The following is a 12,082-nucleotide window of genomic DNA, read 5'->3' as shown; positions in this document are numbered from 1 at the left end:
TGCTGATCTTTTTCCTCCAAAATCTACTCATCTGTTAATTAACAGATGAGTTAATTAACACTTTCTTTAAATTAAACTTTTTATTGTGGAAATAATTATAGATTGGCATACAGTTGTAACCATTTTTCTCTCAGTGGCAAATTTTTATAAAATATTAGTACAGTATCAAGTAGGATGCAGTCAATCACTATATTCAATCACTATAAGAATTCAATCACTATAAGAATTCTTCCTCTTGTTGCTCTTTTATAGGCAGTCACACCTATATATCTATACCTTTACCCTATCCCTAACCCCACTCTATTCCCTTATCCCTGATAACCATCCATCTTTCCTGTATTTCTTTAATTTTGTAATTTCAAGGATGTTGTATAAAGTGAATCACATATAATAATATGTCACCTTTTGGGATTGGCTTTTTTGAATCAGCCTTGACAGTTACCCACATTTTTTTTCCACAAATCAATAGTTTGTTTCTGTTTATTGATGAGTAGTATTTATTCCTTGATATGGATTCATCAGTCTTTTTAATTATTTGCCTATTAAAGACTTCATGGTTGTTCTAGTTTGGAGCTATTATGAATAAAATTGCTATGAATAATCGTGCGGTTTTTTAGGTAAACACAAGTTTTCATTTCTCTGATAAATGGCAAGAGTGCACTTGATTGTTTTTTACTGTTGAATTTGAGAGTTCTTTGCATAGTCTAGATACACTACTTTTATCTTTCCTCTAATAAATTACTTTTTCATATATGTAAAAAATCAGCTGAGCATATTTCTGTAGGTCTCTCCTGATATTTATCTCCTCCTCCTTTTATCTCTGTCAGGTTTTGCTTCATGTATTTTGAGGCTCTGTCCTTTAGTATTACCTTTTTTTTCTTTGTCTTTTTTTCTTTTTTGTACGTACCCATTTGGAGTCATTATGTCTTTTTATTATTATGTAAGGTCCCTCCTTAGGATTTGTAATTTTCTTTGCTCTGAATCTAATATGAATACACCATTCTTGTTCTGTTTTGTTTTAATGTTTGCCTGGTATCTTTTTCTGTTTTACTTTCAACCAAACTGTTGCTGAATTTGAAATGAATTTAGAAACAGTTTATGGTTCTTTTTTTTTTTTTTTAATCATCCACTTTGTCATTTTGCCTTATGATTAATATATTTAGACAGTTCATATTTAAGGTAATTATTGATAGGTTAGGGTTTATGTCTACCACTTTATATTTTCTGTTTCTCTCTTTATGATTGCTTGTTTCTGTCTTTTTGCCTTCCATGGGTTATTTAATTACTCATACATTTTTTTTTTTTTGGACACACTTTGATTTATTTTTAGTGTTTTTTGGGTTGTATTGTTCAGTATAGTATTCTTCCTGGTTGTTCTGTACGTATGTGAGAGTGGATCAACACCTCTTCCAGTGAAGTATGGAAACCTTGCTTCCATTTAGATTTCTTTTTTTTTCTCTTTTTTGTGTTTTAAGGGTTTTATTTATGTTTTAAGATTTTATGTATTTATTTGACAGAGATCATAAGTAGGCAGAGAGAGGGGGGGAAGCAGGCTCCTCGCTGAGCAGAGAGCCCGATGGCGGGGCTCTATCCCAGGACCCTGGGATTATGACCTCAGCTGAAGGCAGAGGCTTTAGCCCACTGAGCATCCAGGCGCCCCAGATTTTATTTATTTATTTGAGAGTGAGCAAACATGAGAGGGGAGAGGGTCAGAGGGAGCACAGACTCCCCACTGAGCGGGTAGCCTGATGCAGGACTCGATCCCGGGACTCTGGAACATGACCTGAGCCAAAGGCAGTTGCTTAACCAACTGAGCTGCCCAGGCACCCCCCCATTTTGATTTCTTTCCCCACTTTTAAATATTGTCTTGAATATTAATGCTTTTGTGATTTTTGTATCAGTCATCACATAGGATTTACAAAATTGATGAGAATGGTAGTCTGTCGTATATACCTGTTTCTGCTATTTCCATTCTTTTTTCCATTTGCTTTAAGAGTCCCATCTTTTATTACTCCTTTTAGTCATTCTTAAAAAAGATAGGTCTGGTAATGACAAATTCTTTTAGTTTTCCTTTATCTGGTGATATCTTTATTTTCCCTGTATTGCTGAAGAGTAGTTTTGTTTATGCCATTTGGGGTTTGTTCAGCTTCTTGAATTTGTGGGTGTGTTTTTTGCCCAACATGAAAGTTTTTGGCCATTATTTCTTCAAATACTTTTTCAGTCCACTCTCTTTCTTTTCTTTCTTTCTGTGGTTCTGGTACCAGTGTCTAGTCATTTGTCATTGTTCCGCAGGTACCTGAGATTCTAGTTTGTTTTTGTTTTTTTTGTTTTGTTTTGTTTTCCAGTTTTCTCTCTTGTTCAGTTTTTTATCCTCTATATTTCTATCCTCTATTACTGATCCCATCCAGTATTGTTCTCTTACCCTGTGTTTTTTAAGTCCATAATTTATGTTTGGCTCTTTTTTTTTTTTTTTAATTATAACTTCTCTTTCTTTCTTGGGATTTCCTATTTCATTTGTGAAAACAATAGAACTTGTAGAATCATTTTTGTGATGACTGCATTAGAATCTTTGTCAGATAATTCTAGCATCTTATTTTTTTTTCAGATTTTATTTGTTTATTTGAGAGAGAGAGCACAGAGGAAGAGGGAGAAGCCGACTCTGCCTGAGCAGAGAGCCCCATGTGGGGTCTTAATCCCAGGACTCTGAGATCATGAACTGAGCCGAAGGCAGATGCTTAACCGGCTGAGCCACCCAGGCACCCCAGTTCCAACATTTTACTCATCCCAGTGTTGACACCACTTGATTTTCTTTCCTTCGTATTGTAGTTTTGGATTGTGTCCTGGGCATTGTGTCTGGGTCCTGTTTACACTTTCTTACTTTAGCAGGCAGTCATCCTGTTCATACTATTCAAGTGTAGCATGCAGGTGCTAGCATACTTTTTTGCGGGTTGTAATTCCAGTGACAAATTTAGTTTTCAGAGCTTTTGTGCCATTGTTCTGCTCTGCTTTATTTATCTCATTCCATGAGGGCTCCCTGTGGTCCATGATGGTGTTGCTTTAGGGAGGTGAAATTAACAGCTTCCCCAGGCTGAGTTGCACATGTATTAAGCCCATAGGGCTGGAAAGCTCTTCCTGGGCTCCATGTGTATTATAGCAGGATCCCCCTTGCTGGTGCTTGCGGCCATTCAGTGTCTGTGGACTAGGAGTGACTCTGAGGCTCCACAAGAAGGGGACCACTTCCCGGGCCAGCACCTCTTGTGGCAGAAATCCCCTGCCAACTGTGTCTCTGGGTTGAGAAGAAGACTCTCAGGCATGGCTTCTTTTCTTGATTCAATTTAAGTTTTTTATCTTCTGTTTCTGTTATATTATCATTGTGCTTATTTATCTTGTGGTTCCTCTAGATTAATTTTTGCTTCCTCAATTTGACATGACTTATTTTTATTTCCAGCTATTCCCTAGTTCTGTCATACCTTCCAGAATCTTTTTTCATTAATTCTGAAATTTTTCTGAAATTTTGTTGGAAATTTTTTTCTAAGTTAGTTGTCCTTTCATAGGACAACTAACTGTTGTCCTCTACTACTGTTATTTAAAAATTTTTAGCTTCATTTGAAATTTGTTTACAATTTTCATGTTTTTATTGGCAGATGTCAGTGTACTCTTATTCTCTATAGAGATATCATTCCTATGTGTACATACACCTATCATTCCTCTCTAGTAACTCTTAGTGTTTGTGATCTTTTCTGGTGTGCTTTTTAAGTGAGATGAGTTTTCTCATATTTGGAAGAGGGAGAGATAGGCCAGGGCAGATTTTTCATGCTTCAGCTCTGTGCATTGTATTTTTGCAAAATGATTTAAGAAAAAAGAAAAGTACATTTATTTGAGTTTTTCTTGTCCTTTTTATTCTTGATTTGGTGAATTTGGACCTTATTTTCAGCAGTTTCTCCTCAGTTTCAGAAAGAAATTATGGTGTTCAAGGGCTTTAAGGGCTCAGAGCTTCTGCTGTGTACTGTATCATGATCTCCTGCATATGCCTACAAATTAATTGTGTAACTCTCTTTTAGCTGTCCTCTCAAATTGTCCTTCGCTTTCCAGTGGATTGGTGGTTTTGAGGTTCTCTTGCTCCCAGGGCTGTAAGAAACCCAGTTGCCTTCCTTTTGCATCCTCACCCACTGACATGGATACCAACCAGGTATTCCAGCTGTCAGTGTGTGTTCTATTCATTTACATGGAAGGATTCGTGGGGGGATATCTTGTCACCTAGTTTTGAAGGTGTTATCTATAGGTCTTCTATTTTCCCATCCAATTAGCTCTGGTTTTACGGGAGAGAGTAGGAAGATTGAAAAGAAAAGCAAGAACAAAATAACTGTCACTGCTACCATCATCTTTCCCAAACCTCTTAATCTGTATTTCTTCTGATTTTCATATCTATTAGTATCCTTATCTGAATCCATTGTTTCCCTGGGGCTTGCAAAATGGTAATTTGGAAAAAAAAAATTGCTTCTGTTAATTCTACATATATACCTGGTGTTCTTTTTCCTCATCGGTAGTTGTTACTTGATTACTGTGTAAAACAGTTTTACTGAAAAGGCACAATAAAAGGTAATTAAATATTTAAGAGTAAGGAGTTACTGTAATAATTTGAGTAGTAACAGTTGGGTTTGGAGTTTAGTTGGTTTTGTTTTTTGTTTTGTTTTTTGCCTCTTTCTGGATACTGTTTTGAACTCTTAGATTTTTATATATTGAACGTGTTTGAAAGTAATTATTCTTAGGGATGTTCATACTGCTTAGTCTTGGTATGCTTCTAACATCACTTCATTTTACATTTTGAAATTTTTAGCTCACCTGGAGCTAACTCTAGGAGTTAACTCTAGGCCTGAAATAAGCCATTTTTAGAAGAAAATCTTGGGGAATAGGGTCTTTAAAAGTCAGTTTAGGGCACAACGTGTTACCTTTGTTATTAAGCGTCAGTGCATGAAGACTTTTTCTAGGGGACAGAGGAGGAATTTTCAGTGTATCCTGGAAATTGCTCCATGTCAAGGTAGAGATATCGTCTGTGTTCTTTCGTATGGCTGACTACTGTTACTGTGTGAAAGCAGTATAGATTATTAATATTCCTGGACATAGTGTTTATTTCCAGCATTTTGCTATGAGAAGTAATGTCACAGCGAATCATACCTGGATTATTCCATAGATATGTGTTCCAGATATATACATTTTTTCTTGTTTTTGTGTTCTCTATGTCCCTACTAGAAATTTTGGTCATTCCTTTGGTCACCATAGAAGTTAACCTTCTGTTTCCAAATTTATTTTGCATATTTCTTGAGTATATTCGAGTATTGTCATTCTTTTTCAGATTTGTTCATTTCTGAGTTTTGTATTTCTGATTAATGGTGTTTTTTTTGATCTGCTATTGCATTTTCTCTTCATGTTGTAATATGGGATTTTCCATTTTTCATGACTCAATTTTTCAAGTATACTTTTTTCCGCTTGACAATTTAGCTTATTTGCTGAACTTGTTTCATAATTATTTGGATTTTGGAATTCTGTTTCTCCCATTTTGTTTCTATTGGTTGAGGTTTTCCTGGACCTGCTATTAGTAGATCTCATGGTACAGTGGGGAGAAATTTGGGTGGCATAAGTGGTCTCTTGATTGAATGGGTCCCTCTTTTGTTACTATGGTAACAACAGTTCCTTTAATATATGGCTATGCGGCCTAGCACCTTCTGATTCTTCAGCTCCATCTTGTTTAAGGCCTGAATCTTTCATTAGCTGTTTCCATTCCATTATAGCCAGAAGCTACTTTCAGGGGACACCTCTGCCTCCCAGGGTACTCCCCATCACTTCCAGGCATCATGCTGATCTGTCATTTTTTTAAAAATTAACATATAATGTATTATTTGCTTCAGGGGTACAGGTCTGTGAATCATCATCAGTCTTAACACAGTTCACAGCACTCAGCATAGCTCATACCCTCCCCAATGTCCATAACCCAGCCACCCTGTCCCTCACCCCCTCACCCCTAGCAACCCTCAGTTTATTTCCTGAGATTAAGAGTCTGTTATGGTTTATCTCCCTCCCTGGTCCCATCTTGTTTCATTTTTTCCCCTCCCTACCCACCACAACCCCCCCACCCTGTCTCTCAGATTACTCATATCAGAGATATCATATGATAATTGTCTTTTCTCTGATTGACTTATTTCGTTTAGCATAATACCCTCTAATTCCATCCAGTTGTTGCAAATGGCAGGGTTTCAGGTGTTTTTTTTTTAAAAACACCTATAGTATTCCATTGTATATATATTTATACACACCACTTCTTTTTTATCCATTCTTCTGTTGATGGACATCTAGTTTCTTTCCATAGTTTGGCAATGGACATTGCTGCTATAAACATTCGGGTGCACGTGCCCCTTCAGATCAGTGCATTTGTATCTTCAGGGTAAATACCCAATCATGCGATTGCGGAGTTGTAGGGTAGCTCTATTTTCAACTTACTGAGGAACCTCAATAAGGAGGAACCTCCATAGTGTTCTCCATATTGGCTGCACCAGCTTGCATTCCCACCAGCAGTATAGGAGGGTTCCCCTTTCTCCGCTTCCTTGCCAACATCTGTCGTTTCCTGACTTGTTAATTTTAGCCATTCTGACTGGTGTGAGGTGGTATCTCACTGTGGTTTTGATTCTACCTGTCCTTTCTACCCTGGTACTTTTCCAGGGCCCGCCCTTTTAGCCACCCCATTGCTCTTACCTTTCTTTAGCAGTTCACTCTTGAGGTGACGGTTTGCCCAGGGTGAAGTCTAACCCATACTATTCTGCACACCCCTGTCTTCTGTATTGCTCTTGTAGGACTGTGATAGTTTAGGCTCAGGTGTTCATACTTCCAGCTTACATGTCACTTGGGAGTTTGCTCTTCTGTTTTCTTAGTTTTAATCTAAACTTAGGTTATGGGTGTTTTTTTATCAGATTTCCTTTTTTGATCTGCATAGGTTTTAGGAGATGTGAATGGGATGTGATCCATGAACCTATCACTTAGGGAGAAATATAGAAGTTTTTTCCTTCATTTTCAGTTTTCTAAATAGTTGCATTCCTAATTCAGAATTTTAATACAGAACATAGCACTTTAGGAAGAGAAGAATTTCATTCAGTAAGTGTTTTCATTGTCTAAACTGGTAGTAACCCCAGTATTTTAAATTCTAATTTTAAATTCTAGAGAGAACCAAATAAATAAATAAATAATATAGACAGATTGGTCAGGGTACCCTTCTATCTGCCTTTTCAGGTGTGGGTGGTTCAGTTAGGCTTCAGAGCACTCCTACAGTGCTCTGATAAGAAGACTCGATGACTACCCATTTGCAGGGGAGCTGTTCTGCCCTGACAGAGAGCTCTGGGCCATAGGAGACTTTCTTCTTGTCAGCCACCCAATAGGAATGATCTAGACTGTGGAATGATTCTAATTCTTCCTGAAAATGCACCTGCAAGTTCCAATGTCTAATTTCCTGTTGTTATGATGTAGTTCTTTATTGTGTTCTCCAGGTGAATGGGAGGTTTGCAGGAACTGAGGAGGGTGTTAGACTATCAGGGTAGAGAAGTGGGAGGACATTGAAGGAGAACCAAGAAGTCTATTAAGCTGCTAACCCTGTCAGAAGTATTGGCATTATACCAATAAAAATGCCCACATTTTAGTAATAGAAATTGTATACTGAAATACAAGGATATAAAAAACTAGAATTAAAATTACACATGTAGGAAGTGTGACATTCTCTGCCAAGATTCTGGAAAGAGCTTTTCAAATAAATGTTAAAATGTATTTTTTTCCTGAAATTTTTTGAGCTGAGAATTAGTGCATATTGTTAAATTTATGGATACCTCATTATTCATACACGTATGCCAAGATTGCTCTTAATGAACTTCATTTTATCTTTAGAGTGACTATAACAAGCATCATTATAATAACATGACTTCTATCACATAGATTTTAGGAATGTCAGGGACTAAATCATTGCATATAGCAGAAATACCAGAATTATCCCCATCCCTACTTCCACAGCCCACAAAATCAAAAGTGTTCTGGTTTAAATAAAAAATTGTGCCTTTGTATTACTACTACTACATGTGTGTCTGTGTGTATGTGTATGTGTTTTTATTTTATCCTTAATTGGTATCACCTCCCTCCCCCCAATCTCGTATTTTCGATTTACAGGATTTGAGTTTTGGGTTTTGTCTCTTATTCCTGATAATATTTTATGAGTATACCATAGTTTACATAATTATTTCCTGTTATAGGACACTTCAGTTTACCAGTTATTACTGTTCTAGATAATGTAGCCATGAACGATGCCTTTAAATGTTTCCGTAAGATAAATTTGCATCAGTAATTTGTAGATCCTTGATCACCAGGAATGAATGTTTAGGGTTTCTGATACTAACTTCCAGGTTATCTCCATAATACAGTTTTAATAAGTCATAAACTTACATTAGTACTAATTATAAATGAAGACCAAACTAAAATCAGTATTCTACCTTTTCTCATTAGGGAGTTCTGGGAAATCGTTCATTCATTTACAGATGAGCAGAAAAGACTTTTCTTGCAGTTTACAACAGGTACAGACAGAGCACCTGTGGGTGGACTAGGAAAATTAAAGATGATAATAGCCAAAAACGGCCCAGACACAGAAAGGTAATTATTAAATTGTGACTGTATACCTAGAACCTTAAATTCCATGTCACAGACATGGGAACTGTCCGGGAGCTTCTGAGCACTTTTAAAAGTTTTATGTGGAACTCTCCAAATCACATGAACTGGTAATTCAGAGAATATTTTGCTGCTTTTGTTTGAAGTAATTTTTAAAACACTGGCCTAGTTCAAAGCCATTAAAGGGCTCACTTGATTTTGAATTTTGCAAAGTGATATGATTCATTCAGTTTTTCAGAATTTTTAAAATTGAAAGCGGTATTATGTAATCTGTTTAAGAATGGTTAAATTGAGTCTCAAAATTGTTCAGCACTAGATTTCATAATCTTAACATTAGAATCAAGTTTCATAATCTTGTTCTTTCTTCATTGTATAAGTTAATGTTTTTGTGAGTAAGGATCTTACATGAACAGTAGCATATTTAAGGGTTTAAATATATAGAAGCATTTCTATTAGTATTCCACATTATTGATGCATAATGGCTTTAATGTAACTTTACGTATATTTGTTATTAAGTCACTTACATGCTCATAGTTGCCAAGAATATTTCTAATTGGCATTAAAGAACATAGACTTTGAAATCTTAAAAGCCAGGTTTGTGTATTATCTTCATCCTAGAGTAAATTAACTTCTCAGTGATGTCAGCTCTTAGTGGGGTTAATGATAGTTTCATTTTGAGAAGATAAATGAGATCTAACAGTTAAACAATATGTGTTATGTCATAATGACTCAGTGGATACAATATATTATCATTAGTCATCATCATCATATCATTAGGATTGAATAATACGATAAAAACAAACTGATGTTTGGTAGTTGTGTAGGAAAAACAAAAAGTTTATGAGTTACATTAATGGGTACCCTGCATTGCAAACCTTCTCAACTATACATACTCTCTAAAAGTAGGGGTTTTTTTAGTGCTGAGCATATTCTCCATGATTTATTTTCCTATTTTTCTATTCTCTCTGTTTAGGTTACCTACATCTCATACTTGCTTTAATGTCCTTTTACTGCCGGAATATTCAAGCAAAGAAAAACTTAAAGAAAGATTGCTGAAGGCCATCACTTACGCCAAAGGATTTGGCATGCTGTAAAAAAAAAAAAAAAGAAGAAGAAGAAGAAGAAGAATGGAAAAAAAGAAAAAGAAAAATTTTAAATTTTAATAATTATAACAAGAGGGATGAATTTGGTGGTGATAATGTCCCAGTACAAAAAGGCTGTAAGATAGTGAACCACAGTAGTCACCTTATGTCTGTGCCTCCCTTCTTTATTGGGGATATGTGGGCTGGAACAGCAGATTTCAGCTACTTATATGAACAAATCCTTTATTATTAGTATTATTTTATTTTATTTTATTTTTTTTTTTTGCGTGAAAGTGTTACTTATTCTTTCACTTGTATGTACAGAGAGGTTTTTCTGAATATTTATTTTAAGGGTTAAATCACTTTTGCTTGTGTTTATTACTGCTTGAGGTTGAGCCTTTTTGAGTATTTAAAAAATATATACCAACAAAACTACTCTCCCAAGGAAAATATTGCCACCATTTGTAGACTGTGTAACCTTCAACTATGTGCTATTTTCGTCCCTGTATCTAACTCAAATCAGGAACTGTGTTTTTTTTTTTTCTTTTTTTAAACAATTTGCTTTGAAACTTGAAGTTTTGAAAACAGTGTGATGCAATTGCTGCTGTTCTAGTCCCCAAAGAGTTTTCTGTGCAAAATCTTGAAATCAATAAAGATGGAAGGGAGAACTTGGAATGTTTTAACTGCAGCCCTCAGAACTTTACTTTAGTAACAGCACAACAAATTAAAAACAACTCATGCCACAGTATGTCGTCTTCATGTGTCTTGCAATGAACTGTTTCAGTAGCCAATCCTCTTTCTTAGTATATGAAAGGACAGGGATTATCTTGTTGTTGTTGTTGTTGTTGTTGTTGTTGTTGTTATTGTTGTTGTTGTTTTAAGTTTACTGGGGAAAAGTGCATTTGGCCAAAAGAAATGGTAGTCAAGCCTGTTGCAAGAAAGCTAGGAAGTTTGTTGTTTATTATAAACGCAAAGCATGTGAAAGTGCACTTAAATTTTTTATTAATTACTTGTTACCTGCATTTTAAATAGACAATCCAAAGTCTTCCCTTCATGTTGCCATCATCTTGTCTACAGCCATTTTATCAAGGCACATGATCAGTGTTGCAACATAATGGAAAGGATGGCTATTGTGCCTTGTTTCACTTAATCATACGTTAAGCAGACCTGGAATGAATGGAACTATTACTTTAAGTCCTATTTACATTGTATATCCCCAAAGATTAAGTTATACTTCAGAAAGTAAGTGTTAAATATTACTTCCATGTGGAAAAGTACAAATAGGTTTAAATTACTGGACGTTCAGAAGTAAGTAGTTTCCCCTTTCTAGTCTTCTGTGTCTGTGATGTTAATTTCTTTTATTACAATATAAATAAAAGGATTATGTATTTTTAACTAAGAGATATGGATATATCCTTTTACTACAAGCTCTATACAGCTAATGTGCTGAGCTTGTTCTTTGATGTTTGTTTTAACAGACAGATTAGATCAACCTGATGATTTGTTTGAAATTGGCAGGAAAAATACAGCTTTTCAAATCACGGGAGGGGAGAAAGGATATCTTCCAGGATTATTTTAATTATTTTAGTAATTGAGACAGATCTGTTGTGTACCATAATGCTGAATAAAACAGTGACATTTTTCATCATAATTTAGAGGAAAACGAAAACAGTGCTTTCATCTTGTGATAAGGTAACTTTTTTTGTTGTTGTTTTCTGGGCCAGCCTTTAGAACACTGTTAAGGTATGTACACTACCTTGATGCAAGGGACTCTCATGATACTATAGTCATCTTAAAGAGCGTCTCATCCATGTGCTTGTGTATAATGAAAGAAGGAGAGAAATCAAATACTCTGGGGGCATTTTATATAATAAATTCGTGAAGAAATGTGTGTTCTTCAGTTCTCAAGTTCTATTATCACAGTATTGAAGTTCTATAATTGTATTAACCTTTCTGTATGAAGTTTGTGAATGGTAATTGAGTATAGGTTATCAGATATAGAATTCACATCAAATAGACTTTTAACAAACAGTTCAAAATAAACCTACCCTTGAAAATAATTTAAGAGAAAAAGTCATTGGTTGTCCATACTAACCGCTCTTACTTGCTTAGTAATTATCCTGGGCATGTTACCACTTCTCTTACCATTGCCTCCTGTTCACTACTGTTTAGTAGAATGCCATTGAACAGTATCTCAAGGAAGAGGAAAACAGAACTTCTGACTATAATTAATTTGTCTACCCAAATTTCTTATGAAAGTACTTTTTTGCTTGAACACTTACATATTTTATCTGTGAATCAGCCAACAG

At 35.4% G+C, this 12,082-nt stretch overlaps 1 protein-coding gene across 10 annotated transcripts in view; it reads left to right on the top strand.

The window, feature by feature from the left end:
* UBE3A (ubiquitin protein ligase E3A) overlaps positions 1–11,168 on the top strand; it is a 92,754-nt gene extending 81,586 nt beyond the window's left edge. For 9 of the 10 annotated variants that reach the window (XM_032342277.1, XM_032342273.1, XM_032342274.1 and 6 more), the window contains 2 exons: positions 8,533–8,676; positions 9,665–10,521. In XM_032342277.1, coding sequence (XP_032198168.1) covers positions 8,533–8,676; positions 9,665–9,785 — 265 coding nt within the window. In that variant the 3' untranslated portion in view covers positions 9,786–10,521. Of the gene's footprint in view, positions 1–8,532; positions 8,677–9,664 lie in introns of all 10 variants that reach the window. The other variant, XM_032342279.1, reaches the window with a different exon arrangement.
* Positions 11,169–12,082: the final 914 nt, after the last annotated feature.

This window comes from Mustela erminea, chromosome 5, assembly GCF_009829155.1.
Source record: "Mustela erminea isolate mMusErm1 chromosome 5, mMusErm1.Pri, whole genome shotgun sequence".
NCBI classification, from domain to species: Eukaryota; Metazoa; Chordata; class Mammalia; order Carnivora; family Mustelidae; genus Mustela; species Mustela erminea.
The sequence above is the reverse complement of the archived record's forward strand: the minus strand, read 5'-3'. Positions and strand labels throughout refer to the sequence as shown.